Genomic DNA, 24,795 nt, shown 5'->3' on the forward strand with positions numbered 1-24,795 from the left:
GAATTTCCATAGCTTCCAAGAGATAAAAATAATAAGGAGAAAATGGGGAGCTAGAATATCAAGTTAGATTCAAGAAATAGAAGTTGGAGGAGAGATAAAATCAAGTTAAAGAATGAAATCAATAGCACAAGGTAAGAACATCAAGATTTCAACATATTTTTAAGTTTGTTATTGTTGAAAAAGCACGGAAATGATGTTCTGGTAGAGTTTTCTTAAATAAAGTCTTATTTTCTTGATATATTATTGAAGTAAAATAAGTGAAAATGATGGGAAATATTATAGAGAAAGGGAATAAGGGAGTTATAAACTTAGTAATCAACATCTTGCACTAAAATAGTTTTAGACAAAGAATGAGGTTAACTTTGAAAATCATCATAAATTGTGGAAATCGAAATAGAGGATTAAAACATATGGAATTAAATATTATTAAGTTTAGTTTCTCATAGAAGAAACGGTGTAAGTAATGGAATTGTAAGTCATAAGATATAATAGATGTTGTGAGACAAGGCAGAATGATTTCGGGTCCCCCTGTTCTGATTTTGGAAAATTATAAAAAAATTTACAAAAATAATTATGGGATAAAGTTTATATTTTTAGAATCCTTTATGAATCTATTTTCAATAGAAACAATGAAAAATAATATCCGATTTCATGACAAAGGAGATAATTAATTTTAGTGAAGAGAGGTCGAATCACAAACAAAGAAATAGGAAAATTTTAAAGAATAAATTGTACTATTAGGCTAAACCAAAAATTATGAAAATTTTATGGTAAGAAGATATGTGAATCTAGTTTCGGGAAAATTTATGGATCTCAATTTTTAGTTCTGTAGCTCTGGGTAAAAATAATTTAGTGACTCTGACTCGAATAGACAACTTTGAATATACATGTGAGTGAATAGTAAAATTGTAGTTAATGTTGTTTAAGTGTGTTATACACATTAAGGATGTGGAATGGAGAGGAGAAGGAGGAGGAAAATATATGATTGCTTAAATAGCATGAGTTTTCATTAAAAATGGCTAATTTGCATATTTTAGGTTCAATGACTAAATTGAATACAAGTAATATTTTAAGGGTAAATTTGAAAAATGTTAAAAGTGACCAAATTGCATGAAAGGAATTTTTTATTATTTAAATTAATAAATTGAATGAAATATTAATTTATATCAAGATGGGGTGGAAATTCGAGGAAAATAAAAAATTACCAAAATGTCCTTGAATTTTTGGTATTTCTGCAATTTAGCCTGGTAAGTTCGCGTAACTTAAATTATTTTCTTAGATGATTGAAATATATATATTAGATTGAGAAATTGATTTGAATTGTGAACATGAGAAATTGTGAATTGAATGAAATAGAAATGAAGCTTTGAATTACATGAGTAAATATCGGGTCTCGTAGGCCCTATTTGTTATGAATATAATATTTCGAGAATATGTTGTAAATAATTATAAAAACACGTTAATAATTTAAAATTTTTAATTCGGATGAAATTTTTCAACTCGGTTTAATACGTATGCAAATGTATGTCTTCTAGTAATGCCTCGTACCCTATTTCGGCGTCGAATACGGGTAAGGGGTGTTACAATGTGACATCACCAGATTCGGTCATAACGTTTAGACTGGGTTTGGGGTGTTACAACACCCTATAGTTGAAACAAACAGAATCCGAAGGGACATTACTCAAAATTCACCATGAGTGTTTTCGTATTGTGATCTGCTAGTCTAGTTAGCAATATAAATGCCCTACCAGGAGCTTCACAAAGGGACATTACTCAAAATTCACTTAGCAAATTTTTCACACGTTTGATCGATTCATATTTTTCCTTATATCAAACTTTACTTGCATAATTTCCAATCAATATTCTTTTCAACAGAACTTTATACATATCATTATAGCACACATATCATATTTACTATTCTTCATATACTTATCAATTATCAAAGATGACAGTATCATTTATATATTTTTAGTTTTACTTGAGTTGTTTTCATGCAAGAGTTAAGATAGAGACTCACCTGACACTCACCTAAATTGTAGCTTGAACTCCAAACTTGAGCACCCTTCTCGAACCAGCAACAACAATTGCTTAAAGAACATAGATTCACCATTAAAAACTCATTTTCATACCAATTGTTAACTTCTCAATCATAAACAACCCCCATGGCCTTGAATTCATAACCTACTATTCATAAGCTTCTTAACAGTCTTATTCTTTCAAAAACTTAACATGCAAAGCTCTAGGACTTACCAGGAGGTGAAACATCCACTCATAAATTCAAAATCATTGGCTTCCAAAAAATAAAACAAAGAAGTTCTAAGAGGTAGAACCAGAGAGTAGATTTTAAAGAAAGAAAAATGTAACACCCCAAAAATTAGGCTTAGAAGTATTGGGCCTTGAGCAAGTGAATGGTTAGGAAATTGTGCACAAAAGTATGTTTACTTTAGTGGTTAAGGGTCCTAAGAGGAGTTGGAAAAGTCCTGGGTTCAAACCTGGGCTTTAGCAAAAATTTTGGTTTTAAGTGGATAAAACTCTAGATGCTTGGTTGTAGGCCTTTTTTAAATTATTGTGTTAAAAAATGTCATAAGGAAGCTTGTGGTCTAGTGGTTGTGGCGTCATTAAGGTTGCAAGGGAGCCTGGGTTCAAGTCTTGGCTCTTGTAATTTATTTTGGTTTTTCCTTTAAGGGAACCTGGACTTTGGCCTTTAGACCTTTTAGTAAATTGAAGTTAAAATGTGACACAAAAGAGCTTGTGGCAAGGAGGCAAGTGGTGTGTTGAGCTATTAAGGGGGCTTGGGTTCGAATCCCATTGCAAACAAAAAGGATATTTATTTTGCTAGCATAAGGATGTAGTAGTTTGAGGTGGTTACGAACTCTGTTGGGTAAGAGTTTGAATGGGTCTTTGAGGGTGTTATGAAGGATATCAATGAGGGATAAGGGGATATGCATTTTCGGCAATTTGTGGGTGAATAGGTGCTGAATTTCCTTTCTGTCATTTGGGGTTTTTGTTCTTTTTGGCGATTCTGGCTTCTTTTCTCCCTAGTGTCGTTTCCGGAAGTTATCTTTCTTCTCTTTCAAGATTTGATTAGTGTAATTTTTAATGCCGAAATCCTTATTCTCAACTTCCTTTCTTCTACTTTTTGCTGAATCATACTACTCTTTTTCCTCTTACTCCTTTATGATCAATTCTCCCCTCCTTACCTCTTCACTTAGTTTTGGTTTAGTGGTTCTTCTCTGGTAATCGTGAGTACAATCGTTTCTGGTTAGTATTTTTTTTAGATCTTTTTCATGTTATCTCTGCTTTAAGCTGAATACTTCTCCATTCTCACTTCCTAGGGTTCGTATCTATTGCGCATATAAGATTTGAAAAGTGGCCGACTGCTTTATTGTTCTACCGTTCCTATCAGTTGATTTGGTGTGCTCAAATCCTTCTTCCGACCTTAAAACATTTTGGGGGTAAGTAGTGTTAGCCAAATACTCTGTGACTTAATATTGGGACTTTAAGCCATATTCTTGAAATTAGTTTTGCCTAATAAGGTTCGTTGTCTGAGCAGATAATCATCAAGATCGATCCTTAGTCAGCGTTAAGAGCAATAAAGCCCTTTTCGCTCATTCAGGGCAAGGGTTTGGGATTGTATGTTTAGGAATCCTAATGTTTGGAAGACTAACAATATGATTTGATGGAAAATAGGCTTTGGAGCATGTAGACGATTCGTACATTTCGCAATCAGGTGTGTATCTGTACACCGTAAATCATTACCGTCGTAAAGCCGAAAAGCCAGAAATACGGTGATTGAGGCCACATGGGCATGCGAATGCTCATGTGTTGAATCGAGCCCATAATTATGGACGTTAGACTGTGGAGACCACCACGAGCATTCTCATGCTCTTGGGCCGTTATGGACCTCGTTGGGTTGAAATGGGCCATGTGTCCCACACGGATAAAAGTTACGAAAAGTGCCAGGAACTAGATTGGGTTATGTAGTTCGCATAGCCGTGATTGAATTTGGGCCAAATGGGTCATACGAGCATGTGGGCCCACTTGGACCGAATATTGGACTTTGGGCCCATTTACACTATTTTGACCAGGTGGATTATCTGTATCGCTCAAGGTGACTGTAGACCTTTGGGAAGGTCGTTATTGGTACTGAAACCCTAAAATAGGTATAATAACCATAATGCCCCTATAGGGTAAAATGATTGTAAGGCCCTTATAGGATAAAATTACCGTAATGCCCCTGTTTGGGTAAAAAGACTGTAATGCCTCTGTAGGGTAAAAAGACTGTAATGCCCCTTTAGGTTAAAATGCCCGTAATGCCCCTATAGGGTAAAATGATCGTAATGCCCCTGTAGGGTAAAATGACCGTAATACCCTCATAGGGTAAAATAATCATAATACCCCCATGAGGTAAAAAGACCGTAATGCCCCTGTAGGGTAAAATGACCGTAATGCCCCTGTAGGGTAAAATGATCGTAATGCCCCTAGAGGGTAAATGACTATTTTGCCCCTCGAATGTAAATGATTGATTTGTTCGTGATGTAAATGTTTGCTTTGTCTGTGATTTGTATGACTGCTTCTAAGCATGGCATTCTGCATACACGACATACCGCATGGGGTTGGGATACTGTTATGGGGGAAGTACTGTACTGGTGGCTCTGCCACAATCACCGTTTCTAGTGGCTTGGCCACATATACTATTACTGGCAGCTTTGCTACGATGTTACTGATAGCTTTGTGCCGATCATATTACCATTACTGATGGCTTTGTGCCGATCATATTACCGTTACTGATGGCTTTGCACCAGTCATATTATTGTTACTGATGGTTGTGTGCCGATCATATTACTACTACTGATGGCTTTATGCTAATCATATTACTGTACTTATGGCTTGTAGCCATTCTGTTTATAACTTATAGCTATCCTATTTACGGCTCTTAACCATTTTGGTTACTGGCAGCTTTGCTGCGATACCGATTAGTGTCGTAACCGGTGCTGATATTGGTGTGTTAGCTGGGTGGGTCGATTTTATCCTCACATGGTGTGTTGGTTGGTACGAGTGGTGTGTTGGCTGGATTGGGATGGGTTGCATGATTGCATTGTTGCATTTCTATTACTGATTCTATCACCGTAATGGGCTTAGGCCCACATGTATTCTATTTTTTATTCTGATACTATAATAGGCTAAGGCCCACACTACACTTTTTCTGTTTTGGGCTAAAGCCCACATTGTTCTATTACTGAAAAGGGCTTAGGCCCAGACTATTATTACTTATATTACTGACTAAATGATAGGGGATTACACACTGAGTTTTTTTAAACTCACTCCATTGTTAACCTTTCACGTAATCCCCAGCGTTAGACGGTTTGGAGCTGCGAGGGACTCGGAGAGGGCCACACAACTACACAAGTTTTATTCTATTTAGCTCATTTACTTAAGCAAATTAATTTTGTTTTGGGTTGTAATAAGGCCTTTAAAATTTTTGGATTTTAAATTTGGGATTTTATTGGTTGAGATTCTTATTTGCTAGAACTAGAACTCGATTTTCTAAAACAATAACCATTTTCAAATGCTACGTTTCCGCAACTCAATTTTTAAATATCACGTTTTCGTAAATTATTTGCTTTAAATTAAGCTTCCGCAAAAATAAGGTTTTGAAGGTAACAACTTTTCTTTCTATTGTAATTAAACAAACGCAGACTGAGGTTTTGTACAAGTTTTAAATGGCAAGAAGTTTAAAATTTCAAAAAGGGTTTTCAATGAAAACAAGGTTTTCGAAAAACACATCAATGTGACACGCTAGATTCGACAAGAACGTCTAGGCCGAGTTTGGGGTGTTACAAAAAATCATCCCCACTAATCCTTCTAACAATATAAATATGTTCAGTTTCCCTCTAATGGGACACGAAAAGTGTCAATTGAATCTAGATTTTGTCCTTCACACTGGCCTACAGATTTCTAGAGGAACATAAATGAGAATTCTATATATTAGATATTAGACTAGTTAATCCAATTGGCTCCTAACCAAATCATTTTACAAACACCCAACAACACAGTACTTAGACAAACTGGTCGTACTATGCATATGGCAGTAACTCAATTGGCTTATACTTCACTTAATATACCCTTCTCTTAAAATGAGAATAACTTAAAACCTTTATTCACCTCTAGAGTAGTTAATATACGCCACAATCCAATTTTCCAGAAGTACACTACTCCAAATAGATAACTTCACAACTCTACGCCTTAAATCTGAATTTGCCAAATTCGAGATGTAACATTTCTTGGTCAATATGTCTTCATATTGATCGAAGATTTGTCTCTTAGCTTTGCAATGCACTTTAAATCACTCGACTTCAAGTTTAGGAACTCAAGTTATGATCATTTTAATGAAGACTGTGTGAGCATAATTTTGGACGGGATTATTACAAAAATTACGAGTTTTAGGCTTTTTATTTGAGTTTAAATCATATTGGGTTCGAGTTTCAGGCTTAATTTTTATTATATATGAGCCCAATATCATATTTATTAAGTTTTATTATTATTATTTTATTTATTCCAAAATTTGGATAATTTTAAGTATTCTAAGTTATTTAGAAGTTTTATGTCAACAATAAAAGTTTACTTTAAAAATACTTGTTGTTTAGATTAACTAGAATTTCAAGATACTTAAAAGTTTTATTTATATGTACTTAACTAGCCTATATAAAGGCCTCTTCATTGTACACAAAACAACCAATTCATTCATTATTCACTGAGTTAATAAAATAAATTGTCTAAGAGTTTTCTTTTAAGAATTTCTTGAGTTTTTTTTTTAAGTTTTAACAATCTTTTCAATTTATGAGGATTATTTTAAACTTTTTCTTGCATTTTCTTTCTTAGAGGGACAATTAGAGCCATTTGAAGAGGTTGTGGATTTAACTTGTTTCTAAGATTTCTTAGGACTTCTACACGTTGTGTCAAAATCTAAGTTTATTTTTGATCCTCTAAAACCCTAAATCAACTCCGCGACTTGAATAGACTTACAATCCTATTCTGTGTGCGTATTTTATCATAACATTTAATTCAATAATTAATAATAAATTTATTAGTACATGTATCTCAAGCTCAAATGTTTTTTTTTAAACAAAACATTAATCTCAATAAGCAAATAAGAAAACCTAAAATTCAAAGATAATAAATACTTTTATAGTTTTAAAATGGTTAAAGAAAATATATAAATAAATTATAATTCTCTGGAAGCATAAAATGATAATTTAAACGATTCATTCATAAAGTTAATTCAAGATAAGCTCAAATTTTCAAGATTGCAAATTGAAATCTTATTTTTAGAAAAAGATAAAAAATTACATAACTTTATTTAGCATTTTATATATATACTTTTTACTAGGCTAGTAACATCAAACCCAACCAATAGGTTTTAGAAACAATATAAATGGCGTTGGACCTTCACATGATATAAACTTAGTTTAAGCCTAAGCATGTTTCACTTTGGCTGTTTGGAGTAAAAAGATTATAGATCAACCCAAAGAAACGGACCGTATGAAATACAAAGGATAGAATCTGCATAATGTAAACTTATCGTTTCGGTTTCTTAGATGGCATAAATTATTGGAACCTATACATTAATTCGTAGTATTTATAATTTCCATGGATTTTTTATGTATTCGCTATCAAATAACTATACACTTACAATCAGTTGAGTCTAAAAACAAATTTACAGCAAATTATGGAAAATTATCGTTGGACATGGCTAACACCTAACACCACGTTTGGTTGAGTGTAATGGGTATGCCATTACAGCCCTATTTTGTGGGCCCCACCTATTTCGTGGTTTGGTTGGGTGTAATGCCTTATTACGGGCTTATTACATTACGTCCCTATTCCTAAAATTTGCTGCTTTCTATTACCGAAGGAAAGCTCAGTTTTGCTTCCGTTTTGGTTCTCCCGATTTCATCTGCCCTATTTTACCCTCCCATGAAATCGGCCCTGTTTTACTCTCCAAACCCGAAAGTAACCTCCCCCTCCCAACATCTTTGCCCCCAAATGAAATCAAAGAAACTTTGAAAACCAAAGAACGGGAAAACACTTGGATACTAACCATTTTGTTTGGAAGCCATGAAAAGGGTTTTGTTCAGAGGCATTTCACTCACTACTCACAATATTCTTCACTCTTATACCAAAACCAACCAAAACCCAGTTCACTCGTTCAACCCACTCACCACTTCAACTCGGTCTCGACTCAAGTTTTACTCATCCGAATCAGATTCTCCCGTTGAAAAGAAGCCTGACCCTGTTATAGAATCTGCTTTAGTAGCTGAAGCCCATGTCAAGGATTTAGCTTTGTCCGTTGAGGATGTGAGTAATAAAGGTAAAAATGGGTTAAAAAATATTGGATTTGGGTTTCTTTTTGACAATTTTTTTATTGTGCTTTTGTTTAGATTATGAGAAAGGAAAGTCAAGATGAATGAACAAGTTTGATTTTTATTTGATTGGTTTGTTATGTTCATGTTAGCCCGGTAAAAGTCTTAAAATGGGTCCGAGGATTTAATCATGCTTCTTCTTTCTTTGGAATTACTTTTTTATTTGGAAATTATTTATTTGGTTGTTGAGAAAGGAAGGAAACTAAATCATGATATATGTATATATATATGGTTTTGTTTGGATAATAAGAAAAGCAAGTGATAGTTTGTTTTTTTGTTATGTTGTTTAACTTTATTAGTTCTTTGGTGCCAGAGCTAAAAACCCGAATCAAGAAGTACTTTGAAGGGGATGAAGAGGCACTCCCTTCAATTCTTGAGGCCATTTTGCGGAGAAAGTTGGCTGGGAAGCATGAGGAGTCCGATGATGAATTGATGGATGAATTGGAGGTGCAACCATGAGACGATGTGGATGATGAAGAGTTTAAGTCAAATTTTGATAATTTGTACTCGACTGATGAAGAGATCGAAAATTTCTTTAGTGCCAGGGATATAGTCGTGAAGAGAATGATCAAGGATAAGTACTTTAACATGGATGATTAGAAGTGGGATGAAATGATTAAGGAAGCTGTTCAGCATGGATTTCCTAAAGACACAAAGGAGTGCGAGGAAATTCTAGAGGACATGCTTAGCTGGGACAAACTCCTTCCAGGTTTTTCTTGATTTTAATATCATATATGTTCTTTTCTATGTGAGGCTTTCTGGTTCTATTATACTGGATTTCTTTACTTTCTATCGTGGACCTGTAAATCTCTGCCAATTCTAGCTTATCATCTGCAATTCTGATGGATGTTTAGATTATCAATCTATTTTCTTGTGAAATGATCGAATGCAATATTTTCAGGGTGTCTTTGTGTAGTGAAATGAGTGGTATAGTTGGTAAACTTGCATGTGTTACAAAACTGAATCTAGAGATCCGCTTCCCAGTCTTGACTTGAGTAACTTACTTCCAATCTTCCTCCAAAGTAGTTTCCTAATCAATTTGGCTTTATGTATGCACTTTCAAAAGAACCTGAACTTTAGCCTATGATGCTCCAACTTTTCATTCTTGAAGTACCTGTGTCTAGCGTATATATAGACATCACTATGGGGATATGACCTGACAGTGATCCTTGAAATATATGAAAGAAGCTAGAGAAGATTCAACACACCCGTATGCTGCACTCAACCCTAGTCTGAGTAATATAGCTATTAGCCCCCATTTAGTTTTTGATGAAATAAAGTGTGGATAGAAAACCTGTCAATACTTGCAATGTTTGTCCATAATGTTTGTAAATGAGAAATGACCCTAGTCTACTTCATTTCTCAAAGCCAATTGCTTGCGATTGCATGTAATCGCACTAGAAGGTCATTGCTAAGGCTTAAGAATTTGTTTTATGAGTCAGTGTTGGTTGTTTCAAGTTCACTTTAATGTCACTCTGTTTACTGCTTTCTAGTTTAACTTTTGTATGGTAAGTGATTTGGCTTAATATCTTGAATAATTGAAGTTCTTTATGAGTTTTTGATCTTTGAAAGCTGGAGAAGTGGTTATTTCCTTTGAAAACAAATTCAGATGAACAAAAATTTTATAAACTATTGCATTAAGTTACTTTGAGCTTCATGTGCTGTTAATTTTTTTCTAATAATTTATTAATGTCATGTTTTATACCATAGTTAAGCGTATGTTTCTCTTTTGCTAATTTTAGTTTATATCATCTTTCTGTTTGGAGGACAGCTTTGGATGTTCAAACTATGATGGAAGAAGCCAAGTCTAGATGGCTACGTCCAAATAAAATCCATGCAATACTTTGCAACCACAAATATTTTCCCATCTACATGAAGCCGGTGAACCTGTCCAAAAGTAACTTCTGATGATAATCAGTTCCCCCTTCCCATTTTCTTTTTTTTCTTGATTTTCGTGAAGCAACAAGCAATCTATGTTTAATTTCTGAAAGGTCTACTTAAAGAAATAAATGACTTAGCTTTACTGTTCTTTAAGTTCATACCGCGAGTTATGTTAATTTCTGCTAAGTTTATGTCAATAGTTAATAATAAACTTATTTTTTTTGTGAGTTAAGTTAGGCTTGGTGTTATTGCTATTTGTCTTTTGCTTCCTATTCATTATTAGCAAAAACCAAATGCATCAACTAAGCATAGGCATATTTGTTTAATCTGATGCAGTATTAATGGATTGCCACAAGTCAGCATTTTGTAAGAGAATGTCCTGTTGTATTACTTATGTCGAGGCGTTGATGTTGGCCGTGAAGTAGCTGGACGTGATGTTGCATCTGGCTGAGGTTCTGTCTTTTGCCCTGGCACTCGATTGCCATTTGAAGCAGTTTGCTGCTATTGAAATTGAAGGACAACAAACGTGAATGATTGAGTTTTCAACAACTGAAATGGGAAAAAGAAAAGTTGAATTGTTGTGATCAACATGCATCATGGATGATATATGAAATCATTTTTTATTATTAATAGTTAAAAACGAAAAAACATAAACTGTTTTAAATACTTACCACATGTCGATTAATGGTCAAATCTTCATGTATGATTTACCTTTTAATTAGTGAGCCTCATGATTATTCATTGAGTTGTTTTAGTTCAGAATTTGGATTAGGACCACATAATTCATATCGTAACTTATTATCATTACTTATTATCATTTAAAAGTCATAACAAAAATTACGAGATGCATTGTCAAATTTTTGGTTTGGTTTTGTGCATCCTTGATCCCAACTCACCGCATGAAAAAGTTCCAAATTTGAAGCTTAGATATTTCTATTTTGTACTTTATATAATTGCTTTTTGATTTGTTGTTTTGCATGAAGTGATCTACTACACCTTCAATGTAGAGAGTATTTGCTTAAAGTATAAGACACAAATGATTAAATTGTAAAGTTTGGATATTGACTAATTTTAATTTACCAAATTATATCATAGCTTGCTTTCCTTTTTCGTTTTAAAAGAAGCACAGTTTACTAAGTTGAACTTATGGAATTTAATAAAATAAGTTTGTTTTATTTTATTATTAAAACATGTTATTTTATAAGATTTAAGCTTAAATTTAATCAAAATGATATAGAAGAATGGTATAAGATTGATATAAAATTAATATTCCAAAAGAATATAGGAGATAAAATGTTAAGTTAGTTGAAATATAAAAATTAAAATAACTTTACTCGGATGTAAATGAAAACTCTCATTACATAAATATATATATTGATGTATTTTATAGCTAAACAAAATCAGCCCTTGATTAGTCAAACAATTAATTAGTTTCGTATCTTGTATCTACAAATAACGTAGGGGAATTATATATTTTATTAAATTATATTTAATAATAATTATTTTAAATTATATTTTATAGTATTATATATTATGATTTTAGTAAATTCATATAAGAATATTTAATATTAAGAATTTTATTAAATTATATATTTAATAATAATTATGTTAAAATATGATTAAATTATTTATTATTTATATTAATAATCTTATTAAAATTTAATAACAATAACAATAATCATCTACCTAAAAAAAATTCTGCTAAGGGTATTCTAGTCATTTTAGTTTTTTTCATATGCTATTATAACATCATTCCATTCAACCAAACACAAGAATACTATTACGCCTCTATTCCATTCCATTCAACCAAACAAAAAGATTACCTATTATGCCTTTATTTCATTACACCTCTATTCTATTACAGCGAACCAAACGTGCCCTAAGAAGTCATATAAATGCATTGCTACAATGATGCGCAGTTACTATAAATGTGATATGCACATGCAACTTACCAGAACCAACGGAGAAGTCATGCTGCATAGTTACTGATGCTAAAATGCTTAAAGATTTGAAGAAATTCCAGCAGAAGACATTCAATCCTTTTTGCAGCAGGATTTGAGTCTGCAACACTTATTTCCTTCCACAGACAAATGGACTATCTGATCCTTGATGTGCCGCCAAGATAAACCAGCCCTTGAACCTGATGACCAAGCATTATATAAAGCTTCTGAAGCTTGAACTGACAACCCATTATTGCTAAGATCTAACACCTGCAACTGTTTTGCTAATCCAATGGCAATGGAAAGCTCTTGAATGAACTGGCACTCCAAAGTTGAGTTTCTTCTTTGACATGAGCTTGCAGAGCTGTCATTGAATCCAGATGCAGCTGTTTCTTCCCTAACCTCATCATCTTCACTATCAGCAACTTCAAGCTTATTGTAGTTGGGGTCAAGTTCATCAAATTCCTTTGATGAACATGGATTAAGAGATGGTTCAGATACAATGTGGTTTGGCTGTGAGGATTCTGAACTGTTTGCCGGTTTACAATATAGTATACCCAACCGCTTATCCGTATCAGCATTATTAGCAAGATTGAGCTCTTCCAGAGATTCATTCTCTGAGAATAAAACCAAAATAGCAATTAGAAAATTGGAGTTTGATAAAAACATAAAAAATCATACTGGAATTGGTAATATAACCTGCTAATGCATGAACTATTTGAAGAATCCCAGCCATCCCCAGTTGACACTTCTTCAGGTTCAGAACTTTTAGACAACACTGAGGATTCAAAAGCAGTGATGATAATGCATTGCCACCCTGTTTTCATAGCTCCCATCAAATTCCACACAGTAATTTTAAATTCATATTCAGGATTTCAAAGCTGAAAAAGAAATAATTTATAGTCAAGACTGGTCTGCAATGGATGGCTCTTTCATGTTCAATCTTCAAAATTTAAGGTAAAACCAAAAGAGGTACACAGAAAAGCTACAGATTTCCAGTAAGTAGTCTAAATTAAAGAAAAATGGTCAATATACTATAGACCTATCACAGATTTCAGTGCACCTGAGTCAAAAGCCCAAGATCTGTGGTTCACACATCTATAAAATTTAAACATTCTCTGCAGTACTTGTATACAATAAAATTGTTGTAATCTGATATAAGACAAACCTCTTGCATAATGGGATTTCCTCCTAGATGCAGCTCAAGAATGCCAGAAATGAAAATAACATTAGTGTTAAGTTCATAAATGTATGTAGATGCTACTCCACAAAAAGACAGATCAAGTTTCAAAGGCTCCTGAGTCGAGCTGAACAATGAGCGAGTCAATCTTAGTGCTCCATCCTATAAATGGCATCAGAATCCAATCACAATCAGAGGAAGAAACTTAACCTGTACACTAAACAAACTGATATTAACATAAAAAACATGGTAACATGAAAATTGCTTACAGTTCCTATAGCGGTGCCCTCTAGCATCAGTCGTGACAAACATGAGGTTTTAGCTAGGTGGCAAATGCCATCAACCACGGTCTTGCTTAGTTTTAAGCCGTTTAGACTAAATTCTGAAAATCTGAAAAGAAAAAAAAAAGAACTTCAATGTCAGCTAGCTTGAAGCTTAGGTGCTTCTCCATTTATTAAAACTACTTCAAGAAAGACGAGAAAAAAGATCTGTTTATTGTAAACCTCTTCAAAATAGCAAGTTTGCCCAATAAACTACTGATAGCATTCCCAGAAATAGGGTTGTTATGACCTGCCACAATAGTGATGATTAGAGAGCTTTCAATAAACAAAAAAGACTAAATGGAACTATTCACTGATTTGATAAGCATACCAATAAAAAGTTGTGATAGTACAGATTCAGTATCCAGTGCATCAGCAACCTTTTGAATTGTTCTAGAAGTAATGGAACACCGCTCTATGTTCAAGCTATACAGGGCTAAAGATAAAAGAGGCATCAGCTGATATACTCGAGCAAAATAATTCATGTTCAAATAATACAAAGCATATTCTTTATCTTACAATAGACAGAGTCAATCCGGGAAGCCTTGCTACAATTATTTGATGTATAACACTATTGTTATAAGGAAAAGCTACTGATAAGCTATTTACTAAATGTAATATATCAAATCGTATGAACGATGATGAATGCAATTTACCTCTGCACTTTTCAAGGATGGTTGAAAGATATGATCCACATGCATCAGTGAGACGATTACCAGAGATATTAAGCACTTCAAGTCGTGTGAAGAGCACAGGACACTCACAAATCTAATGAATAACTTAAAGAATTAGAAGTCTATTTCTCTGAAAAATCTAAGTATTCTTGCAACATTTAAGAAGTGAGAAAAATAACTAGTTGACTTCCATGCTTCAACGTTGGAAGAAGGAAAAATTAAAGGGTGTGTTCAAATATATAGGATAACGTCACAAATGGCTTCCAGATTTATCAATTTTCCAATATAGTATATTTATTTTTAAAATGTCTATTTGGTACTTTTATTTTGTTCATTAATTTGGGACCCGTAACTGCCACTGTTAAAATTTTAACTGACATAGCTTTTCTTTCCTATGATGGGAGTGACATGTGCAGTTTGACTGCAAACGCCATACTTGAATGTTAGCACTATAATTTTTGCTATTTTTTTTTCCATTTTCTTTTCCCTTTCGTTCTCTCCCTGTTTCTGGCTGAAACCAGTCTGCCAATCCAAATTCAGCCTCAAATAGCTAAGATGAAGGACAGATTAGGGTGGGAGGGAAGAGAAAGGAAGAAAGAAAGGAAATAATAAATAATAATAATTTTTTAAATATTTTTAATTTTATATTTAATGTTCCTTTCTTATATTTTCTTTAAATATTATTTCTTTAAAGAAATATATTTAAAATTTTAATTAAATATTTTATTCTTTAAATTTTAAAAGAATTTTTTGTAATTTTAAAATATTTCTCTTCTTATTTTTTCAGATATTAATATTTATAAATTTTAATTATATTTTAAAAATCAATAACTGATGTCATCATCTAATTTGTTATATGCACACTCACATCATCGTCTCTAGTAAACCGTATTAAAGCCTCTAGGGTATTTATGACATTATCCCAATGTATGAACTCCAATATAAACAGAAAAGGCTATAAGTTAAAAAAAAAATGGATGCTGTTTATTTTCAAAAAAGAGTGGAACAAATAAGAAAATATGAAGCTCTCAATTGCTGGGAAAAGAAGGTTATAGCATAGGCTACCTACCTGGAATAGAGCAGTTGGACCAAATCTATTGCAATGCAAGTCCAAAGTCAAATCACCATATTTTTGGCCTGATGATGAAAAAAACCGTTGCAGTTTCTCCATTGTTCCATTTCCTGGAAAACAATCACCAAATGGACCACTAGTTTAATAAAAGGAATGCAGGATTATTCACTTTCAAGAAAAGCTACAAGCTGAAATAATCAAACTCCTTCTGTCTATAAGTATATCAAAATAAAGGATGAGCAAACAATATCGTCTGATCAAAGCATCCACACTATTGGGAAGATGGAGTAGAATGAGATATTATCACCTAACAAGTTATGAGAAAGATCTAGCAGTGCAACCCCTTTGTGTGTATGCAAGGCATTCAACAATGGAATTACTGATATATCTTGCAGTTCACATTCAGACACATTGACTTCATCCTCTACCTGGTAAACAAAGAGTAGAAAATAGAAGAAAACCATTTAGGCTCTAACTGGTAATATAACAGGCTACCCTGCCTCATTTGTAGAATATTTAAAGACTATAAATTATAGAATCACCAGCAAACGCTGTTAAATCTTCAGTCTTACCTCTGAAACATACAATTTTTTAAGCAACTTCATATTCGGTGTCTCACATAGTTCTTTGCAGCTGTCGATATACAGCTTCATCAAGCGCTTTTGGATCCACCCTGTGAAGATTAATATGATTTAGATCTCACTTACAAAGAAGTTCAATGAGGAAAAAGTTGTACTGAGATTGCAATACTGAAAATATCATGCACGGAAAAAGTTGGTAACTATTTCTGTTTGAAAATGTTCAAGAAGTCCACAGTATCATTCATCCTAAACATGTGTAGACTGTAAAACATTAAGATTCATATTTTCACTTATTGATCTTTATTCTGAAACATCTCAGAGAACCATCCACAAGATTAACCATTTGATAGAGCATCAAAAACAGGATTAAACATCTAAGGGGTACTTTTCCATGCTATAAAGCTAAAATCCTGTTCAGACGACTTGATTGAAACTACTCCACAAGGATTTAGTCTTAGCAACATGACACGAAAAAGAAAGAAACAGACTTCAAAACTGCAATAATTAGTTTTAACACAGAAGCACCGAAATACATGCAACAGAACCCAAGTCTGCAGGGACTACTAGAAAAGACAAGATGATATCCTTGCTTCAGACAACAGAAACCAATTGTTACACATACCATTGATCAGCACATCAACCGAAACGTTCATCAGATGATTCCTAAGTGAATCAAGATTTTCAATGGATTCTAGAGGTCTTCCACCACATTCCATGTTTTGAATGATAGGCAACAGACCTAATAAGACACCATTCACAAAACAGTTGGTAATCTGGAAAAAAAAAAGATTATTGAATAAGAAGAGTAAAAACGCAGTTATTATAACCAATGATGAGTGAAGAAAAAAAAATAACAGTAGGTAGCAACCTGAAGAACTTATCAGCTCCCACTGGAAAAGCTATCTTCATTTCATATACATACAGAGACAGACATGCATTTTTGTTAAAGAACTGATACCCAAAGCAATTCCTGATGACAAGCAATAAGTGCATGTACTATTTCAGTGTCCTTATCTCCAACCATATAAGATATAACCATTTTTGACCCACGATTTTCATTACTAAGAAGAGTTATACAATTCCTCATTGGGACCATTTGGAAGCTTTGACTCTGAGCATCAAAGCTGGTTCTATTACATTTCACAGGCAAGCAGCAACAATCATATCATACAAGCCATAATCTCTGAAGAGCACTGCCTCTTTACTTCAAATAAAGAATTATTTGGGACTAAATATTTTACTAGATTTTCAAATCCGGTGGTTTGGTCAATATCTTGATTCTTGAAACACTATGATATCTTTTCCTAATTTCAGTTGCTACAGAAGCATAAGGATTGCTACAATGCTTCAGTATACTCTCAATTCAATTGTAACAAGTTGCTTTGTGAATCTAGATAACTAATAATTTCTAGCAAAATACAGTGCTCACCCACCCAGAATTGATGAAATAAGAAAGTGGAAAATTTTAACAATAAGACCCTACCCTTTGATCTCTTCTCTACAGGAAGCTGCAAATAGTATAAACAAGCTAGTTCAACCTTCAAAGGTTCAATGCTTATCTTATCAGCAGCCATAAATGAGCTCACTGCCACATTTATCTTGTTGTCATCAATTTTGAATTCCATGCAGCCCTGCAATTAGCACAACAGCATAAATTAGCAGAGTAAGCAAACAACAGAACTCAAAATTATAGCAACATCACAAAAATGCATAAGACCATTAAGACTGTCTATGCTTCACAACAACGCACATGAACAATTATAGGTTCTTAAGAACCAATTTTACATTATAGCATTGCGTTTCAATTTTCCACACCTATTGTTGGAGCTCTAGTCTAAGGAGAAGTTAAAGAATTAGCCAAAGATTTCACAGAGAATATTCAAACCAAATACAACAACAATAAGTCATTAACAGACCAAATTAAGCTATACATAAGAAAGAAATACTCACATCAACCTCATTATCAGTAGCTTGCAATTTGAGAGGAGAATTATATCTATGCAATAAGTTTTCAGAATCATTGATGTCACATTTTGAAGCGCTATCAGCATAATCAGAACCAATAACAACTTCAGCATTGCTCCGAGATCTGGTATTTTTCCCATTTGAAACAGTTCTGTTGCCCACAGATTTATATGAGCAAGTGCTTTCTTCAATATTGACAAGATTGCACGGCCTGCTGGGACTTCTGGAGGCAACTGGTGAGGTATCCTGCAAACCAAAAGGATTAAGCAACGGTACGCCAAGTTGACGAGGTTAACAATATTCTTTGGGACTACTATTGCTTGTATACCTGCAATTTATCATCAGAACTGGCTGGACTGATTTTCCTTGTAACTGCAGTCAGGTAAAAGCTACATCTAAGTTACTACTTAAACTTTTAACAGGAACCCAGAAAAAATCATATCTAAAATACTCCAACTAACATTCATCTGAAGCAGCAAAATCCACTGGGCGTTTATGCAGTCTTCTTGCTGAGCATTCTACTTGATGAGGCACATCACCTTCATCATCTGAAAGGACTAGACGGACACGTTTACGTCCAACAACTGTTTGCTGATTACTTGTTGATTTAGACAAACTTTTTGGAGAAGTTTCATCTGGCTCCTTAGAAATATTGTTATTTGCTGTGTCAGTTGTTTTATCTTTGGGTGATCTTTTGCTGGGTCGGATAAGTGAAATTAGAGGTAAATCATCATTTGACTCTCCACTAGCTGCTAAAGGCACTGATCCATTAGAACTGGATTTACGCAAAACCTCCAAGCATGCACTAGACATGTCATCTGAACAATGATCATCTCCTTCTGTGTCTGTTTCAGAGCAGCGATCTGTTGCGATATGTTTTTCATCAAGCTCCTCCACTTTTGACTGCTTCAGTTTGTCAATTTCAAGCTGCAACCTCCTAATAAAATCGGTTTTCATCAGCAATAATAAAAAGTCCAATGTTGGCAATATCACATATATTAAACCCTCAAAAACTTGAAGGTCAACAAGTTATCTTTAGAACTTTAGAAACTTCAATTTATATTTTAGCAGGTCATAAAAGTTAAAAGCAAGCAGCTACCTTATCAGGGCTCATGTAAACAAATTTACCTGGCCTCTTCAACATTGTCAAATCTTATCATGTGGCTATAGTGCATATTCTCTAGTGCAGAAAGCTGAATGGAAGGAAGTTTAGCTTCAACAGCAATCCTGCAGTATGAGATAACAGATCAAAATTAAACTTTCAAACTTAAAAAGCAAGTAGGAGTTAACAAGGCTGATTTTAAAAAATTAAAAATGGCCTATGAGAACATGATCAGAAATTTTGTTTGCAAAGACTTGCAATTTGCCTAAGTGGTACACATTGATTTGGAATACATTTTAGTCATATCTTCAACAATCAACACCTAAAAGTAAAAACCAAAGCATCCAATAACAGCAAAGGAACAATGATTGCATCCTTTGGTTGCACTAATAAAATTTACAATTTTTTAATAACTTCCCAACATGAAAGATAGCGCTCAGAAATGCAAAGGTCACTCTTGCAGCCTCGAAATTAACAGTTCTATTGTGTCCTAAAAATCAGGTTAAATCTTCTTTTATGAAGTATCATGACAATGGCAGTAATTAAACCTTGTTCACCTATATCATCTAGCACAAAGCATATGCAATTCTAGAAGTCAATTGAAACAACAATTTTGCGAGGAGAGTCATGGGACAATTGATGTAATATAAACGAAGGTGCTTAGATTCATATAGAACAGGTAATGGCAGGACATCTTGACCAATGTTATAGAGTTTATGAAGCTATTACAATGTGTTAGCTGTGTTTGAAAATATCAATAAGTTGAATCTTGATGGAAGCCAGTGACTCCAAGTCTGAAGTGATTGCAAATTTGGTGCCAATGTAGCTGTTCCTTGTTAAGATATGATTTCCTTTTGTATTGAGGGGATTGCTGATTGTTTGCTTGTTTATGACATTGTTCCATGCTGGGATTATACAGTCTATTTTGAGATTGTAATCGATATGGCAGTGTTTCTGCCTCTTTAATTTTAATAATATTAACCTATTCCTGAGCAAAAAAATGTATTCTATATCGTGCTCATAATTGATTAGTTATTATTCTATAAATACTTAGATTGCCTATCATACAGCACATTGTCAGTTTTATCATATAATCCATAATTAAAAGGGCTGGCGGAAGAACACTTCTAATGTGTATTCAAGATAGCTCAAAGGGCAGACTTCACCGAAGGATTCATTTCCATTTGTTTCCCAAATAGTAGGAAATAAGAAAAACATGATTCATGTCAGAAACTTTAGCCATTTCAAAGTATTTTGCACAAAATAATTTTTGGCTGATTCCACAATTTAGGAAATGAAAATAGTAAACAGACAATTGAAAACTTACCAAAAGGGTACCTAAAAGACTAAAGAAAAGAAAAATGACCTGTAGCCCTCTTTAAATGCCTCAAGTGCTCCAGTCCAGTCACCATTGCAATCCAAAACATGACCTATATTAATTTTTGCCAATGCTTGACCCTGAAAATTATAACATTCAACAATCTATACTCCTCCAATCGCAAAAGACATTCATGAACAAGGAATAGACTACAAAACCCTTCCCTAAAGCAGGACCAACCCTACATTTTGTACTTGGATTATCAAGGTGATTTACAAATAAAAATATAAAATAATTGCTACTTTCAGTTTAATTTTACTTTGGTAAAATAATAAAAAATGAGAAACATATAAACAGATCGTGAAACTAATATCAAGCTCACCTCCAGATTTCTGATTGACTTGGACTATCAAGATGATGTACAAATAAAATATATAAAATAATATTTGCTTCCTGTTTAATTATACTTCTGTAAAACAATAAAAGATGAGTCATATTAGCAGATCATAAAATCAGGCACACCTCCAGATTTTTGATTGACTTGTATCCTTCCCAACTCTTTGTGTACCATTTAATGGCTTTGCTGAAGTCCCTGAGCTTCTGGTATGATTCTCCAACAACTAAAAATGCATCACTTAGCTTTTCCTTATCACAAAGCTCACTTGCTATACGCTTCTTCCTTTTTGCGAATTCACGATGCTAAACATAAATTTTCAAAACATAAGCACAACTACGTTGAAGATGCAAAAAGATATTGGCAGAACATGCAAGAAGATATTGGCAGTTGTTGCCTGCTTTAAAAGTCAAAGGCAATAGACAGACCGGTAGTTGCATGTTTTACATCCTGCTAAGATATTACAAATATATATATTTTTTAAAAAGTGCTGCTAGAAGCGCACATGAAAGTATCACACTCTGAAAATGAGAATCTCAAGGTGAAAACTCTCAACACTAGAATAATAAGCTCTGATGCATGCTAAGCCTAAGAAACTAAGTGGTTTACTTACACTATGGAAGCCCATTAAGAAGCCTTATATACCTACACAAGTTAACTTAGTCATCTTCTGGCTTAGGTTCTCCTCTAGCCTAATTTATGTGGTCTTCTTTCAAGAAGTCAAGCAACTTTGTCTTCCTTACTGGACAGTAGCTTTGGGATATCAGCACCAGTAGCCACAGAAATTCATGATTCAGTAGTTTCCCGGTTTCCTTACTGAAATTTTACTTTTTACAGAGACTCACTTTGGACAGCCTAGGTAAATTGTCTCACTCCTACTTTTCTATGTTTCTATTATCCACTGAAAATAGTTTGAGTCTAATGCTACTGGATCACATGTATTCTTCAACATCCCTGAATTAACTTTTCTCCTGCTTTATTCACTTTCTATGCTTACACCAATATTTTTCTAAAAGTATACAATAATCTTTCGCATATCCAAAACAAAAATTCCTTGGTATAACAGAAGGTAATTTACCAAAATAATAAATGAGCTGCCATCTAATTTCATTAAGTATCCAGAATATCTATTTGAAAGTACTATGAATTTTATTTAGCTATATTATGTGTAAACAAACACTTTACCCTTTACAGCATAAAAATAACAAAAACGGAAAAAGATGCAACAGAAAAATTAAAAAATCCCATCCATGCAATTTATTCCATTCAACTAGAAGAAGGAACATCGGAATAGGAACAATTGAATTCTGGAAAACCCATTTCCACATTCAGTTAGACAAAGCAGCAAGCTGAGGGATAACTTTTTGAGCCAAAAAAACGAAGAGAAAAGCAATGGCAGATCATTTAATTTTAAACCTTTTTTATAGCATAATGCATAACAAAAATTTGGTGCAATCATTTCCAATGCACAGGTTTCAGGGAGATTTAAATAATAATGATAAATAATTAGATGCTACCTCAAACAGTCTTCTGCAATAATATTCAATTATGCTTGAAAAGGATCAACAGCAAGGAAAATTCATGTGCAACAGGTACTAACCTTCAACCATGCAAAGATCATAGCTGATTTCTCAATAAGACAATCAAGACATGAATTCTGGAGCAGAAGAAACTTGCGCTCCTGTGGTGTTCCTTTTGCAATAACCATGTTTCTTTTCAGCTTCTTGAGATTTTGCTCTTCTTTTTTCAAATCATTCATTACATTTATAGCTTCCTTTACAGTCTTAATATTTTGATCAATTTGTGCTACTAAAGCATCCTCATCTTCCATGGATTTTGCCAAATCAAGTGCCTTCTGGTAGCAAAGTATTGCCTCATCATACCTTTGAACCCTGTAATGCAACTCACCAAGATTAATGTACCCTTTTGCCTCTCCTTGGCGGTGTCCAATTCTCTTACAAATCATTATGTCTTTTTCAGTATGTTCACGTGCTTTGGCCCACCTCCTCAATTCCATATAGACATTTCCTAGATTGTGATGAAGCCTACTACGCCCATCATCATCCTCAACGACTTCCTCTTCATCACATATCGCCAGACCTTTAGCGAGAAATTTCAGTGCTTCATCCAAGTTATCAAGGTCAACTTCAAGCATTCCTATATTATTGTGTGCATCAATATACTCTTTGAGAAAAGAAGACTTATTATTAGGGGGGTTCTCCTTGAGAGTCTGGGCAAGTTTCATGGCAGACTTGAAATACTTTTTGGCATTCTGCACCGAGTAATGGTCATCTTCAGATTTTAGAAACATTTCATGATAGGTACGCCCAAGTTGTGTGCTGGCTCTTTGCTGCTCAACAAGATCATTGGCATCCTTAGCAAGGTCCAAATGCTTTTTCTGCAATAAAAAATAATAATTACTTATTAATAAGGAACACACCAAACTGAGTTTTAGTTTGTGGTGCCTATGAGACAGACTGGGTTTTGGACTACAAAGTGGGAGGCAAAACTCTTCCAATTCTCAAAATTTGAACCTAGTGCATCCAAGTTAGTCTCAGTTCTAACTATTGGACCACCCATAGAGAACTAAACTGAATAGCAACCTTTTTTTTGCCTAAGAGCTTTCCATCTGCAGAAGATAACGTGACTAGATTCAATATGACCAACCTTTTGCCTTAAAACAATGAAGATTCAATATCACCAACTAAATCCCGCATTTTCCTTCATGTTTTCTGCATTCTCTCTCCACCCAAGTAGATCGCAGTCTAATTCATATTCCAAAACTTGAATATCAGTAAGAACTTTGCCCCACCCGCAATGATCTTTCACATACCAGCGCGTCACATACCTCTCCAAACCTCATTTAAATTTAGAAAATAAAAGATACCTCTCTTCTAAACTGACCAATCAACAACCCTAAAAGTTCAAATGACCGCAACACCATCAGCCACAAAAAGGAGAGAAAGAAAAAGATATTACCTGATAAATCAAGGCGTCCTTGTAATGTTCCAACCTGAGATAGACTTCGCCAAGAGACTGGCAAGTGGGAAGCAACTGTTTTTCAGGCAAATACTTGTTCGAAACATCGTAATCAATTCGAAACCACTTGAGCGCCTCCACATACTCTCCTCTATTCTTGAGAATATCTCCAATTACATTTGCCCACCTCGCCTCTTCCTGCCTATTCCCTTCCTCTTTGGCATTCCTGTACGCACGCTTCGCCGTGCTTATCTGTAATTCCTCGCTGCGAGCCATCTCAGATGCGATTGGCGATCTTCGTCTGGAAACTGCAAATGTTAGTCATATGTCTGAAGCCAAGGAAAGGGTTTTTTTTTTTTTTTTGGAGGGGGAAATGCTCTCTTTTTTCAAATAATTCCAGGTGCCAAAAATTAGATCTCCCGCCAAAACTTGGATCTGGGCCAGACCCAAATCTCAATCCAGATTTTGGACAGGACTTTGTTTGCTATTCACTCTTTTTTAGGGTAAATTATTCAGATAATCAGTTTAAAATTATTGTATTTTTATTTTGGTAACTCTAATTTTTCTTATCAATGTTAGCACTACCGTTAATATTTATTTTTATTTTGATCACTCTTCCGTTAAAATCCAAACACGAAGTTGACTGGATTTCCACGTATTATTGACTGTTCCGTCACTTGTATATATAATTTTACACGTCAGTAAATAATTTCCCAAAAACTTATTTAACATTAATTTAAATTTTTTACTATTTATAAAATGACCCATAGTGGTAAAATCTTTTTTTTTTCTTTCTATCTAGCATAGAAGTTGGAAAAAAATCCTGTTTGAAAACGGTTTTTTGCACAGCGGAAAATTAAAATTTTAAAAATCATACTTATGCTTTTGGATAAGCGAATGTTTAATGTTTTTCGGCTTTTAACCAAACAATCTTCTCCACTATTCTTGTACCACATGTAACACCCC

The 24,795-nt window shown here is 34.0% G+C and overlaps 2 protein-coding genes across 3 annotated transcripts; one reads left to right on the forward strand and one right to left on the reverse strand.

Moving 5' to 3' along the window:
* The first annotated feature begins 8,118 nt into the window (after nt 1-8,118).
* Nucleotides 8,119-9,143, forward strand: LOC105785400 (uncharacterized). Its single transcript, XM_052623607.1, has 3 exons — nt 8,119-8,371; nt 8,737-8,870; nt 9,024-9,143. The coding sequence occupies exons 1-3, from the start codon at nt 8,119-8,121 to the stop codon at nt 9,141-9,143; spliced, it is 507 nt and encodes a 168-aa protein (XP_052479567.1).
* Nucleotides 9,144-12,079: 2,936 nt separating this feature from the next.
* On the reverse strand, nt 12,080-24,174 carry LOC105785398 (protein TONSOKU). Of its 2 annotated transcripts, XM_012611477.2 has the most exons (20): nt 23,830-24,174; nt 22,451-23,248; nt 20,979-21,155; nt 20,505-20,596; nt 19,165-19,263; nt 18,498-18,973; nt 18,365-18,408; nt 18,022-18,282; nt 17,555-17,702; nt 16,694-16,810; nt 16,063-16,163; nt 15,798-15,918; nt 15,488-15,600; nt 14,401-14,512; nt 14,076-14,180; nt 13,928-13,994; nt 13,694-13,814; nt 13,413-13,586; nt 12,944-13,061; nt 12,080-12,861 (listed from the first exon to the last, which is right to left on the reverse strand). In XM_012611477.2, the coding sequence occupies exons 1-20, from the start codon at nt 24,103-24,105 to the stop codon at nt 12,338-12,340; spliced, it is 4,044 nt and encodes a 1,347-aa protein (XP_012466931.1). In that variant the 5' UTR covers nt 24,106-24,174; the 3' UTR covers nt 12,080-12,337. The 2 variants fall into 2 exon arrangements, with proteins under 2 accessions (XP_012466931.1, XP_012466932.1); XM_012611478.2 differs by lacking the exon at nt 12,080-12,861 and having other exon boundaries at nt 12,988-13,125.
* Nucleotides 24,175-24,795: the final 621 nt, after the last annotated feature.

The sequence above is a fragment of the Gossypium raimondii genome, chromosome 11 (genome assembly GCF_025698545.1).
Source record: "Gossypium raimondii isolate GPD5lz chromosome 11, ASM2569854v1, whole genome shotgun sequence".
NCBI classification, from domain to species: Eukaryota; Viridiplantae; Streptophyta; class Magnoliopsida; order Malvales; family Malvaceae; genus Gossypium; species Gossypium raimondii.